Here is a 21188-nt window from a genome sequence, read left to right as displayed (position 1 = left end):
GGGCATACAGACCTTCATACAGACTGTCATACAGACCTTCATACATATTGTCATACAGACTGTCGTACAGATTGTCGTACAGACTGTCATACAGATTGTAATACAGACTGTCATACAGACTGTCATACAGACTGCCATACCAACTGTCATACAGATTGTCATACAGACTGTCATACAGACTGTCTGTCATACCAATTGTAATACAGATTTTCATACAGACTGTCATACAGACTGTCATACAGACCTTCATATAGAGTGTCAGACTGTGCTACATATAGACTGTCATACAGATTGTTGTACATATTGTCATACAGACTGTCATACAGACCTTCATACAGATTGTCATACAGACGGGCATACAGACCTTCATACAGACTGTCATACATACCTTCATACAGACTACAGATTGTCTACAGACTGTCAGATTGTCTACAGACTGTCATACAGACCTTCATATAGAGTGTCAGACTGTGCTACATATAGACTGTCGTACAGATCTTCATATAGAGTGTCAGACTGTGCTACATATAGACTGTCGTACAGATTGTCGTACAGATTGTCATACAGACTGTCATACCAATTGTAATACAGATTTTCATACAGACTGTCATACAGACTGTCATACAGACCTTCATATAGAGTGTCAGACTGTGCTACATATAGACTGTCGTACAGATTGTCGTACAGATTGTCATACAGACTGTCATACCAATTGTAATACAGATTTTCATACAGACTGTCATACAGACCTTCAAAGAGATTGTCAGACAGTGCTACATACAGACTGTCATACAGACCTTCATACAGATTGTCATACAGTGCTACATACAGACTGTCATACAGACCTTCATACAGATTGTCATACAGACTGTCATACAGACCTTCATACAGATTGTCATACAGACTGTCATACAGACCTTCATACAGATTGTATGATAGATAGAAGATAGTTTTACAGACAGATAGTCAGACAGACAGTTCTACAGACGATGCTTGAGACAGACAGCTCTAGGGCAGTTCTACAGACATTTTCTACATACAGTTCGAGAGGGAGAGAGAGCTGTCTTACTCCCCCTCTCTATCTCTCTCTCCCTCCATCCCTCATTCTCTCTCTTTGTGTGGTGCCTGAGGGGTGGCCACCTGTTCATGGTTGGCAAAGACATCAAGGCCCAGTCACAGCTGGTCATTATAGAGGGGCCATTGCTTGCCCACACACACACACACATACACACACACACACACACACTGAGAGTGCTGTGGTGCAATGGCCCATGGGCCGTTGGGCCTGGAGCAGGAAGGAGGAGGATAAGGAGACAGTAATGAACATACACATCATCCTCCACTGGTCAAAAGACCACAGACCTAGGAATTAGAGAGAGAGAGAGGGAAGGGGGAGAGAAACCACAGGAATTAGATTGGGGGGAGAGAGAGAGGGAAGGGGGAGAGAGCGATGGGAGAGATGGAAGGGGTGAGAAAGGGAAGGGGGAGAGAGGGAGGGAAGGGCAGAGAGAGGGAGGGAAGGGCAGAGAGAGGGGGAAGGGGAGAGAGAGAGGGAAGGCGGAGAGAGAGAGGGAAAGGGAGAGAGAGGGAAGGGGAGAGAGAGGGAGAGGGAGAGAGGGAGGGGGAGAGAGGGAAGGGGAGAGAGAGGTAAGGGGGAGAGAGAGGGAAGGGAGAGAGAGAGAGGGAAGGGGAAGGGGAGGAAAGGGATAGAGGGGGAGAGAGAGGGGGAAGGGGGGAGAGAGAGGGAAGGGGGGAGAGGGGGGAGGGGGAGAGAGAGAGAGAAGAGGGAAGGATAGAGGGAGGGAAGGGGGAGAGGGGGGAAGGGGGAGAGAGGGAGGGAAGGGGGAGAGGGAAGGGGGAGAGGGAGTGAAGGGAGAGAGGGAGGGAAGAGGGTGACAGGGGGAAGGGGGAGAGAGAGAGGGAAGGGGGAGAGGGAGGGAAGGGGGAGAGAGAGAGAGAAGAGGGAGAGAGGGAAGGGGTGAGAGAAAGCAAGAGAGGGAAGGGGAGAGAGAGAGAGGGAAGGGGGTGACAGGGGGGAGAGAGAGAGAGAGAGAGAGAGAAAGAGAGAGAGAGAGAGAGAGAGAGAGAGAGAGAGAGAGAGAGAGAGAGAGAGAGAGAGAGAGAGAGAGAGAGAGAGAGAGAGAGAGAGAGAGAGAGAGAGAGAGAGAGAGAGAGAGAGAGAGAGAGAGAGAGAGAGAGAGAGAGAGAGAGAGAGAGAAGAGGGAGGGAAGGGGAGAGAGAAAGCAAGAGAGGGAAGGGGAGAGAGAGGGAGTGGGGGATCACTTTGCCTAAGTCCTATTCTTAATATGTATTGCATTAACACTTCTCTCTCTCTCCCTCCTTCCCTCCTTACCTATTTCCTCCTCCCCATCTCTCTCCCTCTCCCTCTCTCAGTGATCTCCTGTGGGAACCCAGGAACACCCCGTAACTCTCAGATCCTGTCTCATGATGGCCTGGTGTTTTCCCGCTCCATCACCTACACCTGTCGAGACGGTTACTACTCCAACGGACTGCTCACACGCCACTGCACGGTTAACGGGAGCTGGACCGGCAGCATGCCTGAGTGCACGGGTACAGAGAGAAACTAAAAACACACAGTTGACACCCTGGTATACTCCATATTAACTGTGCTTGCTAATGCAACGGATGGCAGTGATACTCCCCTCGTCCTTTTAAAGGTCTCGTTTTTGGTATTTATTGAATTAGTCAATTTCTGATATATTCTCAAAATGTTTGGCTTATCAGAAATCTAAGATTTCAAGACGACTCAAAGTGGAGATGTCCTGGTCTCACACAGTGGTCTGCCTCCTGCAGGGATAGACTGAGAGATGTCCTGGTCTCACACAGTGGTCTGCCTCCTGCAGGGATAGACTGAGAGATGTCCTGGTCTCACACAGTGGTCTGCCTCCTGCAGGGATAGACTGAGAGATGTCCTGGTCTCACACAGTGGTCAGCCTCCTGCAGGGATAGACTGAGAGATGTCCTGGTCTCACACAGTGGTCTGCCTCCTGTAAGGATAGACTGAGAGATGTCCTGGTCTCACACAGTGGTCAGCCTCCTGCAGGGATAGACTGAGAGATGTCCTGGTCTCACACAGTGGTCAGCCTCCTGCAGGGATAGACTGAGAGATGTCCTGGTCTCACACAGTGGTCTGCCTCCTGTAAGGATAGACTGAGAGATGTCCTGGTCTCACACAGTGGTCTGCCTCCTGCAGGGATAGACTGAGAGATGTCCTGGTCTCACACAGTGGTCTGCCTCCTGCAGGGATAGACTGAGAGATGTCCTGGTCTCACACAGTGGTCTGCCTCCTGCAGGGATAGACTGAGAGATGTCCTGGTCTCACACAGTGGTCAGCCTCCTGCAGGGATAGACTGAGAGATGTCCTGGTCTCACACAGTGGTCTGCCTCCTGTAAGGATAGACTGAGAGATGTCCTGGTCTCACACAGTGGTCAGCCTCCTGCAGGGATAGATTGAGAGATGTCCTGGTCTCACACAGTGGTCTGCCTCCTGCAGGGATAGACTGAGAGATGTCCTGGTCTCACACAGTGGTCTGCCTCCTGCAGGGATAGACTGAGAGATGTCCTGGTCTCACACAGTGGTCTGCCTCCTGCAGGGATAGACTGAGAGATGTCCTGGTCTCACACAGTGGTCTGCCTCCTGCAGGGATAGACTGAGAGATGTCCTGGTCTCACACAGTGGTCTGCCTCCTGCAGGGATAGACTGAGAGATGTCCTGGTCTCACACAGTGGTCTGCCTCCTGCAGGGATAGACTGAGAGACAAGGGTTTTGACCTCTGACAACAACACACCTGGTACCAACAACACGCTGAATACTGACTTCTGACAACAATACACCTGGTACCAACAACAAGCTGACTTCTGACAACAATACACCTGGTATCAACAACAAGCTGAATACTGACTTCTGACAACAATACACCTGGTACCAACAACAAGCTGAATACTGACTTCTGACAACAATACACCTGGTACCAACAACAAGCTGAATACTGACAACAATACACCTGGTACCAACAACAAGCTGAATACTGACTTCTGACAACAATACACCTGGTACCAACAACAAGCTGAATACTGACTTCTGACCACAATACACCTGGTACCAACAACAAGCTGAATACTGACTTCTGACAACAATACACCTGGTATCAACAACAAGCTGATGACTGACAACAATACACCTGGTATCAACAACAAGCTGAATACTGACTTATAGAAGTTACGTCTGTTGAGTCACGGGAAGCTTGTTGAGTAAATGATATTGAAGAGTGCACAGTCAGAGTCCCATTACGGCTCCTGGAGCAACAGTTTCCTCAGCTTGTATGTATTAGAAGAGGAGGCTCAGGCACTGGTAGACATTCTGGCTCTTGCGTCTCCATAGGGAAGGGAAGGTGAAGTATCTCACAGTAATCTCTCAGTACTACTACAATGCCATTGAAAGTTTGTTTCTCAGAGTTTGTTTCCCTCTAAGACCACTTGAAGCCACAGGCTATAATAAGTACTGTCTAGGAAGTGTGATTTATATTTCAAACAGCTTATTGGCTGTGAAGCCATGGGAGACATGTAGCTTGTCTAGATTGGTAAGTTTGTTTGACATGTTAGTTGCTTTGGGGACTACAGCGTATAACAGTTCATTAACTATTCCAGTCTTACAGACCTCATCTTGTGGGATTTAGACGATATGTTTACTCTCTATAATTGCATCTGAAGTGCTATGTCTTCCCAAATACAAAGGAAATCAACGTAGAGCTTTCCTCCAGGATGATGAGCTAGTGAATTATCTATATACATGATCTATATACATGACCTATATACATGCTCTATATACATGATCTATATACATGACCTATATACATGATCTATATACATTCTATATACATTCTATACATTATCTATATACAATCTATATACATTCTATACATTATCTATATACATTATCTATATACAGCGTGGACTTGGGGAACATAATTGGGATGTTTCAATGACTCTTTCTCTCTCTCTCTCTCTCTCTCTCCCTCCCTCCCTCCTTCCTTCCTTCCTTCCTTCCTTCCTTCCTTCCTTCCTTCCTTCCTTCCTTCCTTCCTTCCTTCCTTCCTTCCTTCCTTCCTTCCTTCCTTCCTTCATTCCTTCCTTCCTCCCTCCCTTCCCTCCCTCCAGTTATTATGTGTGGGGACCCAGGTGTGCCAGCTAATGGTTTGAGGCTGGGCAGTGAATTCACCTACAACAGCACTGTGAGTTTCCAGTGTGCCCCAGGCTTCACTATGGACGCTGACCGCGCTTCAACCCTGGTCTGCACCAAGGACCGCACATGGAACGGGACCAAGCCACAATGCAAAGGTACTGACACACGCACACAAACACACAGAAAAACATATGCACACACACACACACACACACACACACACACACACACACACACACACACACACACACACACACACACACACACGTACACACACATGTACACACACACGTACACACACACACACACACACACGCACGCACGCACGCACGCACACACACACACAGACTCTAGCACAATCTCTCTCTCAGTAACAAACACTGTAGCCCCCTGCCTCACACTCACTCTCTCTCTCTCTCTGTCTGTCTGTCTCACTCGGTCTGTCTCTCTCTCTCTCTCTCTCTCTCTCTCTCTCTCTCTCTCTCTCTCTCTCTCTCTCTCTCTCTCTCTCTCTCTGTCTCTGGCTCACTCGGTCTGTCTCCTCTCTCTCTCTCTGTCTCTGTCTGTCTCTGTCTCACTCGGTCTGTCTCCTCTCTCTCTCTCACTCTCACTCTCAAATCAATTCAAAGGGCTTTATTGTCGTGGGAAACATATGCACAGACACACACACTCACACACACAGACTCTAGTACAATCTCTCTCTCAATAACAAACACTGTATCCCCCTGCCTCACACTCACTCTCTCTCTCTCTCTCTGTCTGTCTGTCTCACTCTGTCTGTCTCCTCTCTCTCTCTCTCTCTCTCTCTCTCTCTCTCTCTCTCTCTCTCTCTCTCTCTCTCTCTCTCTCTGTCTCTGTCTCACTCGGTCTGTCTCCTCTCTCTCTCTCTCTGTCTGTCTGTCTCACTCGGTCTGTCTCCTCTCTCTCTCTCTCTCTCTCTCTCTCTCTCTCTCTCTCTCTCTCTCTCTCTCTGTCTCACTCGGTCTGTCCTCTCTCTCTCTCTCGCTCTCACTCTCAAATCAATTCAAAAGGCTTTATTGGCATGGGAAACACATGTTTACGTTGCCAAAGCAAACGGAATAGACAATAAACAAAAGGGAAATAAACAAGGGAAACATTAGCGAACACAACACAACACAACACTCACGTTTTTACAGACTACAAACAGTGCTGTAACAATGTAAGTTGTATTCCACTGGTTCTACTATGTAGAACATAGTAACATTCCTATGGCACCTTGCTGCTCTGCTTGCTGCTCTGCGCAGGTATGAGAGATTATCAATGTTTGATTTGTTTTCTAATTCTTTATGAGTGTAATCTGGAGGGAAACACGTGTCTCTAACACACTATCTCTGGCTTATTCACACCCTCTTGGCAGTTTTCCTCTTTTGTTGCCTTACAACCAGGAATTAAAACAGATTTTTTTTTTTTGGGGGGGGGGGGTTGTATAATTTTATTTACGTTACCATGCCTACCCCTTTGAAGATGCAAAATAATTTTTTAATGTGAAACAATCAAGAAATAAGACAAACAAACAGTAAACTTGAGCTTCGCGTCTCTTGGGGTATGTCTCTATAAACTTGGCACATCTAGCCACTGGGATTTTTGTCCATTCTTCAAGGCAAAACTGCTCCAGCTCCTTCAAGTTGGATGGGTTCTGCTCGTGTACAGCAATCTTTAAGTCATACCACAGATTCTCGATTGGATTGAGGTCTGGGCTTTGCCTAGGCCATTCCCTGCCGATGAAAAACATCCCCACAGCATGATGCTGCCACCACCATGCTCCACTGTGGGGATGGTGTTCTCGGGGTGATGAGGGGTGTTGGGTTTGCTACAAACATTGCGTTTTCCTTGATGGCCTAAAATCTCAATTTTAGTCTCATCACACCAGGGTACCTTCTTCCATATTTCTGGGGAGTCTCCCACATGCCTTTTGGCGAACACAAAACATGTTTGCTTATTTTTTTCTTTAAGCAATGGCTTTTTTTATGGCCACTCTTCCGTAAAGCCCAACTCTGTGGAGTGTACGGCTTAAAATGGTCCTATGGACAGATACTCCAGTATCTTCTGGGGAGCTTTGCAGCTCCTTCAGTGTTATCTTAGGTCTCTTTGTTGCCTCTCTGATTAATGGCCTCCTTGCCTGGTCCGTGAGTTTTGGTGGGCGGCCCTCTCTTGGCAGGTTTGTTGTAGTGCCATATTCTTTCCATTTTTTAATAATGGCTCCGTGGGATGTTCAAAGTTTCAGATATTTTTTTATAAACACTGATCTGTACTTCTCCTCAACTTTGTCCCTGACCTGTTTGGAGAGCTCCTTGGTCTCCATGGTGCCGCTTGCTCAGTGCTGTTGCAGACTCTGGGGCCTTTTCAGAACAGGTGTATATATACTGAGATCATGTGACACCTAGATTGCACACATGTGGACTTTATTTAACTAATTATTTGACTTCTGAAGGTAATTGGTTTCTCCAGATCTTATTTAGGGGCTTCATAGCAGAGGGGAGGGGCTTCACAGCAGAGGGGAGGGGCTTCACATCAGAGGGGAGGGGCTTCACAGCAGAGGGGAGGGGCTTCACATCAGAGGGTAGGGGCTTCACAGCAGAGGGGAGGGGCTTCATGGCAGAGGGGAGGGGCTTCATAGCAGAGGGGAGGGGCTTCACAGCAGAGGGGAGGGGCTTCATAGCCGAGGGGAGGGGCTTCATAGCCGAGGGGAGGGACTTCATAGCAGAGGGGAGGGGCTTCATAGCAGAGGGGAGGGGCTTCACAGCAGAGGGGAGGGGCTTCACAACAGAGGAGAGGGGCTTCATAGCAGAGGGGAGGGGCTTCACAGCAGAGGGGAGGGGCTTCACAGCAGAGGGGAGGGGCTTCATAGCCGAGGGGAGGGGCTTCATAGCCGAGGGGAGGGGCTTCATAGCCGAGGGGAGGGGCTTCATAGCAGAGGGGAGGGGCTTCACAGCAGAGGGGAGGGGCTTCACAGCAGAGGGGAGTGGCTTCATAGCAGAGGGGAGGGGCTTCATAGCAGAGGGGAGGGGCTTCATAGCAAAGAATACACACCACTTTTACATTTTTTGAATTCTTTTGAAACATATTTATGTATTTTTTTCCATTTCACTTCACCAGTTTGGACTATTGTGTCCATTACATGAAATACAAATAAAAATCTATTTAAATTACAGGTTGTAATGCAACAAAATAGGAAAAACACCAAGGGGAATGAATACTTCTGCAAGGCACTGTACATTTTGCAAAAGGTGAGGAAGTGCAGCTCAGTTTCCACCTCATTTTGTGGGCAGTGTGCACATAGCCTGTCTTCTCTTGAGAGCCATGTCTGCCTACGGCGGCCTTTCTCAATAGCAAGGCTATGCTCACTGAGTCTGTACATAGTCAAGGATTTTCTTAATTTGGGGTCAGTCACAGTTGTCAGGTATTCTGCCGCTGTGTACTCTCTGTTTAGGACAAAATACCATTCTGATATGCTCTGTTCTTTGGTTGATTATTTCCAGTGTGTCAAATATTTATATTTTTGCTTTCTCATGATTTGGATGGGTCTAATTGTGTTGCTGTCCTGGTGCTCTGTGGGGTCTGTGAACAGACCCCCAGGATCAGCTTGCTTAGGGGACTCTTCTCCAGGTTAATCTCTCTGTAGGTGATACATTTGTTATGGAAGGTTTGGGAATCGCTTCCTTTTAGGTCGTTGTAGAATTTAGCGTCTCTTGTCTGGATTTTGATAATTAGTGGGTATCGACCTAATTCTGCTCTGCGTGCATTATGTTTGGGGTTTACGTTGTACACAGATGATATTTTGGTGTATGTTGTTGAATATTTCTGCATGCAGAGTCTCAATTGTGTTTTTGTCCCATTTTGTGAATGATTGGTTGGTGAGTGGACCCCAGACCTCACAACCACAAAGGGCAATGGGTTCTATAACTGATTCAGACATTTTTAGCCAGATCCTAATTGGTATGTCACATTTTATGTTCCTTTTGATGGCATAGAATGCCCTCCTTGCCGTGTCTCTCAGATGGTTCACAGCCTTGTGGAAGTTACCTGTGGTGTTGATGTTTAGGCCCAGGAAGGTGTAATTCTTTGAGGGCACTGAGACCCAAGTCTGACAGAATCTGTATAGAATATCTAGGTCCTCCAGTAGGCCCTTCTTGGTTGAGGACAGAATCACCATATCATCAGCAAACTGAGTCGTGTGCTGCAGATTGTTATAGTGCCCTCGCAAATTCATTCATATTCATTCATATACAGAATACTGTCTGTTGAAGAGGGTGGGGCTCAAGCTGCTTCCATGCCCTGGGGAAATACACGTGTGTTAATTGCCGATTTTAAATGCAAATTTGTTGTATGTTCACATTGATTTTAAAATCATCCTCCCAACACCACTTTCCATCAATAATGACCTGTATATAGCAGAACCTCATACCAGATAGTCAAAAGCTTTTTAAATAAACAAAGTTTGAGAAGACTTTTGTACAGTATTTTGGTAAGAAGCCCATTTGACATTTACTCAGGAAATGTTGGAGTTGTTGAAATGTTGACGCTGTTGATACTGCAGAGGATTTTTTATGACATTGTTGCTGACGCTTATTCTACGCTAATTACTTTTGTGGGAAGAGGTGATCAGGCATTGGTTCCAAATGATGCCAGAGCTGAGGATAATGTTGAAGAGTTTAAGTTTACTGCTAAGTTTTCACCATTGAAGCACAACATTTTGTCTACGAGGGATTGTATTTGTTGTCAGGTTCCCCTACATTTGTTTTTTTGGGGTGGTGGGGGTAAATCAGCTTTAATATAGCAGATATATAGTTGCATCAATCAATTTTCTAATCCCTTGTTTTGTAAATGTACAGTAATTTTCAGGACCTTGAAGACCGTGAAGAAGCGGTCAGCTTCAGCAGGTTTTCTGTCTATAATGGAGCGGCCAACACAGTCACCAGATCTCAACCCTATTGAGCAGTTGTGGAAGTGCCTATCAAGCCAATCCAATTTATTGGGAGGTGCTTCAGGAAGCATGGGGTGAAATCTCTTCAGATTACTTCAACAAATTGACAACTACAAAAGGTCTGCAAGGCTTTAATAGTTGCAAATGGAGGATTCTTTGACGAAAGCAAAGTTTTGAAGGACCCAATTATCATTATTTAGATAAAAAAAATCATAATTTATAACCTTGACAACCTGTTGACTATATTTCCTATTCATTTTGGAACTCATTCCATGTATCTTTTCATGGAAAACAAGGTGGAAAACCAAAACTTTTGAATGGTATGTATATTTGGAGCTTTTTCAATCACTCCCTTTCCTGCTGTGCTCTCAGGTCGTTTGTGCCGGTGTGTATTATCTTGTGGCTGGGTGAGCCTAGTTGGTCATCAGACAGAGGGTCTAGGGCGTGCTGGGTGTTTGGACACCAGAGTTTAGACACTGTTTGTTTGGGAAGAAAATGGGGGGGGTGGATTGTTCTGCTGTGATGTTGAGGCTATGGTCAGGGTCTGAGGTGGACTGTTCTGCTGTGATGTTGAGGCTATGGTCAGGGTCTGAGGTGGACTGTTCTGCTGTGATGTTGGGGCTATGGTCAAGGTCTGGGATGGATTGTTCTGCTGTGATGTTGAGGCTATGGTCAGGGTCTGGGGTGGACTGTTCTGCTGGCTTCTCTGCGGGAGTGGCCAGCTCTCTAATGGCTTGTTCTCTGTCAAACATCATCGTTCCCACCTTCTCCTCCAGCACTCTCACCATCTCCTGCCGCTGGGCTCTGTTCTTTCTCCTGCTCCTGCTCTTTCTCCTGTTGAAGTTGTCTCACCACAGTCCAGAGTGCAGACATGCTCCTCCAGCTCTCCGGGTCTGGTTGCCGGGGTTTTGTTGAGCCGGACTATTGTCTGGGTCTGTGCTGAGTGGAGTGTGTTCAGCTGCTTTTCCAGCTCCACATGCCTTCCCAGCAGCTGGGTGAATGTATCCTTCATTTCAATGAGAGAGTAGTGCTCTGCACTAGGTGGTTGACTTTCCGCTTGGGGTTGCTCATCTGTGCGGTTGTGTGCTGAAGAGGTCTGGTCTGACTCGCTCGGGGTGGGTGAGTCTTCATCGAGAGAGCTTCTCCTGCTGCGCTCCCTCTTTAATTGTGAAGTCTAAAACTGTTTGCCCTGTACCAATATTATTCCAGACTTTTACAGGTTGACATTAGCTTATAGAGGTTGACATTAGCTTGTACAGGTTGACATTGGCTTGTAGAGGATGACGTTAGCTTGTAGAGGTTGACATTAGCTTGTAGAGGTTGACATTAGCTTGTAGAGGTTGACATTAGCTTGTGGAGGTTGCCTATAGCTTGTGGAGGTTGACAATAGCTTGTGGAGGTTAACATTAGCTTGTAGAGGTTGACATTAGCTTGTAGAGGTTGACATTAGCTGGTACAGGTTGACACTCCTGAGTTTCCACCTATTGCTAATACCCCAGCCCCCTTAACAGAGGGGTAGTGTGTTAATATATCACTGCGCCATGCCAAACAATGGTCTGTATGGAATATTATGTTGCCTATGTTCCCATTTTGTAGCAGTTAGCAAAAAGTGTCTGGATTATCTGTTAGGAGCTTATTTTTGTACTCGTTCCGTGCCTTTTCATTGTTTACATCCAAGGGGGTATTGTATTGCGAGGACCTCTGCACATGGGGAAGCCATGGAGTAGGCAGTCTCAAAAGCCTCTCCCTTTGGGAAGGGGGAGGCTGTGAAACTCTCCTGCCGTTGTTGGGCTCAAGGGCTTTGGCACCTCTCACTTCGCACCTCAGTGCTAATTGAAGTTGCAGCCAGATATGTTCTGTCCTAGTAAGCTTGGTAGTCTTAACTTAGCATTCAGTCCTTATAAAGGAAAATATATAATTGTAATGTCCTTTTCTTATTGACTGTAAAAGTAGCTTCAGACTAAACATTACTCACTCATTTCCAGGTTGGATGGTATTTTCAGGTTTCTGCTTCCTGTGCTGGATGTTGGTTTGCCAGAGCATTAGCTGTATAATCCTTGGCAATAACAATCTTTCCAGAACCTTTGTCCAAAATCAGGTTTTAGGTTTGGAGATTTGATTTGGAGTGAAGGTTATGTTGTGGAGGGTAGTATCCTGTAAATGTCCTTGTAAAAAAAAATAAAGTTTATCCAACTCTTAATCTATATTTTTGTAAAAAAAAATCTGATAAAGTATCTCTCTCTCTCTCTCTCTCCAGCTATAGTGTGTACGGCCCCGCCTCCCATTCCTAACGGCCAGGTGGTTGGAACAGACTTCACCTGGGGCAACAGCGTTAGTTACGCCTGTAACCAGGGTTACCAGCTCTCCCTGCCCACCATGATCACCTGCCAGGGAAACGGAACCTGGATTGGAGAAAAACCACAGTGCTTCCGTAAGTAAACCACTGGAATATACCTGTATACCTGTATACCTGTATACCTGAGCTTCATCTAGCTGTAAGGACATGCCATGTATAGCATTGGTGGTCGGTGCCGTTTCAGATGAGGTCGGGCAATCTTTTTTTAATGACCATGGCCTTATTTCTATAACAGCATATTGGATGACTGACATTCGTATGCCATTCACCCAGTTCAATGTAACAATGATACTCTAGTTGTCCGTGTACCCATCATGAGGTTGTTACAACCTAGACTATGAACTATATTTTACAGCGTAGGTGCACACAGGTCGAGAAACAAATTTGATGTGACAGACAGTGACACATTCAATACCGGCATACACCTCTGATCACGCGTAAACACATTTCACTTTCATAGTAGCCACATTGTATTCCTTCTTCCTTCTATGCACTAGCATCCCTCTGTTATAGCCAGCTAGCTAACATAGCATCCCTCTGTTATAGCCAGCTAGCTAACATAGCATCCCTCTGTTTGAGCAGGGTATTTCAGTAGGCTAGACTACCTAGCTGCATTTGCTACCTAAGTAAGTAACAATCTCTCTATTTCTCTCTTGCTTCTTCTTCATTTAGGAATAAATTAATTTGTTGAAAACTGTTCAACTATTGTCTTTCTCTCTCTTTGAGTCAACTACTCACCACATGTTTTTCACTGCAGTGCTGCTAGCTGTAGCTTATGCTTTCAGTACTAGATTGATTTCCTGATCCTTTGATTGGGTGGACAACATGTCAGTTCATGTTGGAGGACGTCCTCCGGAAGTTGTCATAGTTACTGTGTAAGTCTATGGAAGGGGGTGAGAACCATAAGCCTCCTAGGTTTTGCATTGAAGTCAATATACCCAGAGGAGGACGGAAGCTAGCTGTCCTACGGCTACACCATGGTGCTACCCTACAGAGTTATGTTGAGGCTACTGTAGACCTTCATTGCAAAACAGTGTGTTTTAATCTATTATTTGGTGATGTGATTATATTTTGTATAGATTTATCTAAAAATTGTGAAATTAAATTACAGAGGAAGATGGTCCACTCCTTCCTCGTCTGAGCTGCCCATCCCATAGTCACATCCCATAGACACATTGCAGATGCATCCCATAGACACATCCCATAGACACATCCCATAGTCACATCCCATAGTCACATCCCATAGACACATCCCATAGACACATCCCATAGACACATCCCATAGTCATATCCCATAGTCACATCCCACATTCACATTCCATAGTCACATCCCATCCCATAAACTCATACCATAGTCACATTCCATAGTCACATCCCATAGACACATCCCATAGTCACATCCCATAGTCACATCCCATAGACACATCCCATAGTCACATCCCATAGTCACATCCCATAGTCACATCCCATAGACACATCCCATAGACACATCCCATAGTCATATCCCATAGTCATATCCCATAAACACATCCCATAGGCACATCCGATAGGCACATCCCATCCAATAGTCACATCCCATAGACACATTGCAGATGCATCCCATAGACACATCACATAGACACATCCCATAGTCACATCCCATAGACACATCCCATAGACACATCCCATAGACACATCCCATAGACACATCCCATAGTCACATCCCATAGACACATCCCATAGTCACATCCCACATTCACATTCCATAGTCACATCCCATCCCATAAACTCATACCATAGTCACATTCCATAGTCACATCCCATAGACACATCCCATAGTCACATCCCATAGTCACATCCCATAGACACATCCCATAGTCACATCCCATAGTCACATCCCATAGTCACATCCCATAGACACATCCCATAGTCACATCCCATAGTCACATCCCATGGACACATCCCATAGACACATCCCATAGACACATCCCATAGTCATATCCCATAGACACATCCCATAGACACATCCCATAGTCACATTCCATCCCATAAACACATCCCATAGTCACATCCAATAGTCACATCCCATAGACACATCCCGTAGTCACATCCCATAGACACATCCCATAGTCACATGTCATAGTCACATCCCATAGACACATTGCAGACACATCCCATAGTCACATCCCATAGTCACATCCCATAGTCACATCCCATCCCATAAACACATCCCATAGTCACATCCCATAGTCACATCCCATCCCATAAACACATCCCATAGTCACATCCCAGTCACATCCCATCCCATAAACACATCCCATAGTCACATCCCATAGTCACATCCCATAGTCACATCCCATAGTCACATCCCATAGACACATCCCATAGTCACATCCCATAGACACATCCCATAGACACATCCCATCCCATAAACACATCCCATAGTCACATCCCATAGTCACATCCCATAGTCACATCCCATAGACACATCCCATAGTCACATCCCATAGACACATCCCATAGACACATCCCATAGTCACATCCCATAGTCACATCACATAGACACATCCCATAGACACATCCCATAGTCATATCCCATAGTCACATCCCATAGACACATCCCATAGTCACATCCCATAGTCATATCCCATAGACACATCCCATAGACACATCCCATAGACACATCAACCTAATGATATTACATCTTACATCGCTTCTCTTTCTCTCTCGCTCCTCATACCCCCCTCCCCCTCCCCTCTAGCTGTGTTCTGTGGAGACCCAGGTGTCCCGGCCCAGGGGAGAAGGGAGGACCGTGGGTTCACCTACCTCTCCTCTGTCTCCTTCTCCTGCTCTCCTCCTTTGGTGTTGGTGGGTTCAGCCAGACGATACTGTCAGTATGACGGCATCTGGAGTGGCACTCAGCCATCCTGCATAGGTAAGAATGGGTCCAGCTAACTATCAGTAACCAACTCAGACCAGGCGCTCAGAATGGGTTCTATCAGGAACCAACTCAGACCAGGCACTCAGAATGGGTTCTATCAGGAACCAACTCAGACCAGGCACTCAGAATGGGTTCTATCAGGAACCAACTCAGACCAGGCACTCAGAATGGGTCCAACTAACTGTCAGTAACCAACTCAGACCAGGCACTCAGAATGGGTCCAACTAACTGTCAGTAACCAACTCAGACCAGGCACTCAGGATGGGTCCAACTAACTGTCAGTAACCAACTCAGACCAGGCACTCAGAATGGGTCCTATCAGGAACCAACTCAGACCAGGCACTCAGAATGGGTCCAACTAACTGTCAGTAACCAACTCAGACCAGGCACTCAGAATGGGTCCAACTAACTCTCAGTAACCAACTCAGACCAGGCACTCAGGATGGGTCCAACTAACTGTCAGTAACCAACTCAGACCAGGCACTCAGAATGGGTCCTATCAGTAACCAACTCAGGCCAGGCTGTCAGCCATCCCGTACCAGATCCTTGTACTGCATTTAGGAAGTTCTGCATTATGAAGCATTTACAGGATGACACTAAATGGTGTTGCCTGCATGTTAGCACTACAACAACAAAACATGCAGAATATTTTATTAACAAGGTAACTGAATGTCTAGAACAAGAACAATATTCTAAAACATTGGTCGAACTCTGTAAATATACACTGAGTGTACAAAACATTAGGACCACCTGCTCCTTCCATGACATAGACTGACCAGGTGAATCCAGGTGAAAGCTATGATCCCTTATTGATGCCACTTGTTAAATCCACTTCAATCAGTGTAGAAGAAGGTGAGGAGACGTGGGTTAAAGAAGGATTTTTAAGCCTTGAGACAACTGAGACATGGATTGTGTGTCATTCAGAGGGTGAATGAGCAAGACAAAATATCTACGTGCCTTTGAACAGGGTTACGGTAGTAGGTGCCAGGGGCACCGGTTTGTGTCAAGAACTGCAACGCTGCTGGGTTTTTCACATTCAACAGTTTTCCCGTGTGTATCAAGAATGGTCCACCACCCAAAGGACATCCAGCCAACTTGACACCACTGTGGGGAAGCATAGGAGTCAACATGAGCCAGCATCCCTGTGGAACGTTTTCAACACCTTATAGAGTCAAGATGGGCCCAGCATCCCTGTGGAACGTTTTCCACACCTTATAGAGTCAAGATGGGCCCAGCTTCCCTGTGAAACGTTTTCCACACCTTAATAGAGTCAAGATGGGCCCAGCATCCCTGTGGAACGTTTTCCACACCTTAATAGAGTCAAGATGGGCCCAGCATCCCTGTGGAACGTTTTCCACACCTTAATAGAGTCAAGATGGGCCCAGCATCCCTGTGGAACGTTTTCCACACCTTAATAGAGTCAAGATGGGCCCAGCATCCCTGTGGAACGTTTTCAACACCTTATAGAGTCAAGATGGGCCCAGCATCCCTGTGGAACGTTTTCCACACCTTATAGAGTCAAGATGGGCCCAGCATCCCTGTGGAACGTTTTCCACACCTTATAGAGTCAAGATGGGCCCAGCATCCCTGTGGAACGTTTTCCACACCTTATAGAGTCCAGATGGGCCCAGCATCCCTGTGGAACGTTTTCCACACCTTACAGAGTCAAGATGGGCCCAGCATCCCTGTGGAACGTTTTCCACACCTTATAGAGTCCATGACCCGATGAATTGAGGCTGTTCTGGGGGGGGTTGAACTCAATATTAGGAAGGTGTTCTTCATGTTTGGTATCCTCAGTGTACAGTGTGTCTCTGGGCCATACTGATTACACCAATCCAACACAGACCGGTGGCTGTACGTATTGTATTACGTGGCTCACAGAACGAGTGCTGATTTACTATCAGTTTTGACTTGTAGATCACAATGGACAGGAAGACCTGATCCTAGATCAGCACTCCTACTCTGAGATATTATGACACATACCGGCCCCGTGAAACTTTACAGAAAGAAGAACACCTCTGATAGATTTGGACATAGAGCGTTAGTATGACAACCAAGTCAGGTGTCCTGCTCCTCAGTTCCTACGCGACGTAGAAGGAGTCGTCTTGTCTGTTGTGTGTTTCAGATCCCAGTCACACCACCTGTGGAGATCCTGGAACCCCTCTGTTTGGAAACCAGAACAACACCCAAGGCTACCAGGTTACAATTTATTTATTTTTATTTTATTTTATTTAAACTTTATTTTAACCAGGTGGGCTAGTTGAGAACAAGTTCTCTTTTACAACCTGGGACTTGGTCAAGATAAAGCAAAGCAGTGTGACACATACAACGACACAGCGTTAGTTACACATGGAGTAAAACAAACATACAGTCAATAATACAGGAGAAAAATAAGTCTATATACAATGTGAGCAAATGAGGTAAGATTAGGGAGGTAAGGCAGTAAATAGGCCATAGTGAGAAAATAATTACAATATTGCAATTAAACACTGGAGTGATAGATGTGCAGAAGATGAATGTGCAAGTTACTGTCCCTAACCCTGACGTGTGTATCTAACCCTGATGTGTGAATCTAACCCTGATGTGTGTATCTAACCCTGATGTGTGAATCTAACCCTGATGTGTGAATCTAACCCTGATGTGTGAATCTAACCCTGATGTGTGTTTCTGTCCCTGATGTGTGAATCTGTCCCTGATGTGTGTTTCTGTCCCTGATGTGTGAATCTAACCCTGATGTGTGAATCTAACCCTGATGTGTGAATCTAACCCTGATGTGTGAATCTAACCCTGATGTGTGAATCTAACCCTGATCTGTGAATCTAACCCTGATGTGTGAATCTAACCCTGATGTGTGAATCTAACCCTGGCGTGTGTATCTAACCCTGATGTGTGTATCTGTCCCTGATGTGTGTTTCTGTCCCTGATGTGTGAATCTAACCCTGATGTGTGAATCTAACCCTGATCTGTGAATCTAACCCTGATCTGTGAATGTGTCCCTGATGTGTGAATCTAACCCTGATGTGTGAATCTAACCCTGATGTGTGTATCTGTCCCTGATGTGTGTTTCTGTCCCTGATGTGTGAATCTAACCCTGATGTGTGAATCTAACCCTGATGTGTGAATCTAACCCTGATGTGTGAATCTAACCCTGATGTGTGAATCTGTCCCTGAGGTGTGAATGTGTCCCTGATGTGTGAATCTAACCCTGATGTGTGTTTCTATCCCTGATGTGTGAATCTAACCCTGATGTGTGAATCTAACCCTGATCTGTGAATCTAACCCTGATCTGTGAATGTGTCCCTGATGTGTGAATCTAACCCTGATGTGTGAATCTAACCCTGATGTGTGAATCTAACCCTGATGTGTGAATCTAACCCTGATGTGTGAATCTAACCCTGATGTGTGTTTCTGTCCCTGATGTGTGAATCTAACCCTGATGTGTGTTTCTGTCCCTGATGTGTGAATCTAACCCTGATGTGTGAATCTAACCCTGATGTGTGTATCTGTCCCTGATGTGTGTTTATGTCCCTGATGTGTGAATCTAACCCTGATGTGTGAATCTAACCCTGATGCGTGAATCTAACCCTGATGTGTGAATCTAACCCTGATGTGTGTTTCTGTCCCTGATGTGTGAATCTAACCCTGATGTGTGAATCTAACCCTGATGTGTGAATCTAACCCTGATGTGTGAATCTAACCCTGATGTGTGAATCTAACCCTGATGTGTGTTTCTGTCCCTGATGTGTGAATCTAACCCTGATGTGTGAATCTAACCCTGATGTGTGTATCTGTCCCTGATGTGTGTTTCTGTCCCTGATGTGTGAATCTAACCCTGATGTGTGAATCTAACCCTGATGTGTGAATCTAACCCTGATGTGTGAATCTAACCCTGATGTGTGAATCTGTCCCTGAGGTGTGAATGTGTCCCTGATGTGTGAATGTAACCCTGATGTGTGTTTCTATCCCTGATGTGTGAATCTAACCCTGATGTGTGAATCTAACCCTGATGTGTGAATCTAACCCTGATCTGTGAATCTAACCCTGATCTGTGAATGTGTCCCTGATGTGTGAATCTAACCCTGATGTGTGAATCTAACCCTGATGTGTGAATCTAACCCTGATGTGTGAATCTAACCCTGATGTGTGTTTCTGTCCCTGATGTGTGAATCTAACCCTGATGTGTGTTTCTGTCCCTGATGTGTGAATCTAACCCTGATGTGTGAATCTAACCCTGATGTGTGTATCTGTCCCTGATGTGTGTTTCTGTCCCTGATGTGTGAATCTAACCCTGATGTGTGAATCTAACCCTGATGTGTGAATCTAACCCTGATGTGTGAATCTAACCCTGATGTGTGTTTCTGTCCCTGATGTGTGAATCTAACCCTGATGTGTGAATCTAACCCTGATGTGTGAATCTAACCCTGATGTGTGAATCTAACCCTGATGTGTGTTTCTGTCCCTGATGTGTGAATCTAACCCTGATGTGTGAATCTAACCCTGATGTGTGAATCTAACCCTGATGTGTGAATCTAACCCTGATGTGTGTATCTAACCCTGATGTGTGAATCTAACCCTGATGTGTGAATCTAACCCTGATGTGTGAATCTAACCCTGATGTGTGTTTCTGTCCCTGAGGTGTGAATGTGTCCCTGATCTGTGAATCTAACCCTGATGTGTGTATCTAACCCTGATGTGTGAATCTAACCCTGATGTGTGTATCTAACCCTGATGTGTGAATCTGTCCCTGAGGTGTGAATGTGTCCCTGATGTGTGTATCTGACCCTGATGTGCCTCCAACGTACAGATCAGCAGTACAGTATTGTTCAGCTGTAGGAAGGGCTACCTGCTACAAGGCTCCACAACACGCTCCTGTCTCCCCAACCTCACCTGGAATGGCTTCCAACCAGAGTGTATAGGTTAGTATACACACACACACACACACACACACACACACACACACACACACACACACACACACACACACACACACACCTGTCTACCCAACCTTACCTGGAGCAGTTTCCGTCCAGAGTGTATAGGTTATACTCGCAATAGCATCTGCTACCTATGTGTGTATGATTTGAATTGAATGTACACACCTCCCCTAATATACAGAGGATAGTATCACTAAGATACACCCTGGATGTAGAGACAGTAGTATCACTAATATACACCCTGGATGTAGAGACAGTAGTATCACTAATATACACCCTGGATGTAGAGACAGTAGTATCACTAATATACACCCTGGATGTAGAGACAGTATTATCACTAATATACACCCTGGATGTAGAGACAGTATTATCACTAATATACACCCTGGATGTAGAGACAGTAGTATCACTAATATACACCCTGGATGTAGAGACAGTAGTATCACTAATATACACCCTGGATGTAGAGACAGTAGTATCACTAATATACACCCTGGATGTAGAGACAGTATTATCACTAATATACACCCTGGATGTAGAGACAGTATTATCACTAATATACACCCTGGATGTAGAGACAGTATTATCACTAATATACACCCTGGATGTAGAGACAGAGAGCATCACTAATATACACCCTGGATGTAGAGACAGTAGTATCACTAATATACACCCTGGATGTAGAGACAGTATTATCACTAATATACACCCTGGATGTAGAGACAGTATTATCACTAATATACACCCTGGATGTAGAGACAGAGAGCATCACTAATATACACCCTGGATGTAGAGACAGAGAGTATCACTAATATACACCCTGGATGTAG

General features: G+C 45.7%; 1 protein-coding gene across 1 annotated transcript in view; it reads left to right on the top strand.

Annotated features, from left to right (window-relative positions):
• LOC139391626 (CUB and Sushi multiple domains 2) overlaps positions 1 to 21188 on the top strand; it is a 772990-nt gene that overhangs the window by 729843 nt on the left and 21959 nt on the right. The window contains exons 59-64 of the mRNA XM_071139005.1: positions 2395 to 2571; positions 5179 to 5358; positions 12406 to 12579; positions 15245 to 15418; positions 17550 to 17623; positions 20229 to 20340. Of these exons, the coding sequence (XP_070995106.1) occupies positions 2395 to 2571; positions 5179 to 5358; positions 12406 to 12579; positions 15245 to 15418; positions 17550 to 17623; positions 20229 to 20340 (891 nt within the window). The remainder of the gene's footprint in view (positions 1 to 2394; positions 2572 to 5178; positions 5359 to 12405; positions 12580 to 15244; positions 15419 to 17549; positions 17624 to 20228; positions 20341 to 21188) is intronic.

This window comes from Oncorhynchus clarkii, chromosome 32 (assembly GCF_045791955.1).
Source record: "Oncorhynchus clarkii lewisi isolate Uvic-CL-2024 chromosome 32, UVic_Ocla_1.0, whole genome shotgun sequence".
Classification (NCBI taxonomy): Eukaryota; Metazoa; Chordata; class Actinopteri; order Salmoniformes; family Salmonidae; genus Oncorhynchus; species Oncorhynchus clarkii.
The sequence above is the reverse complement of the archived record's forward strand: the minus strand, read 5'-3'. Positions and strand labels throughout refer to the sequence as shown.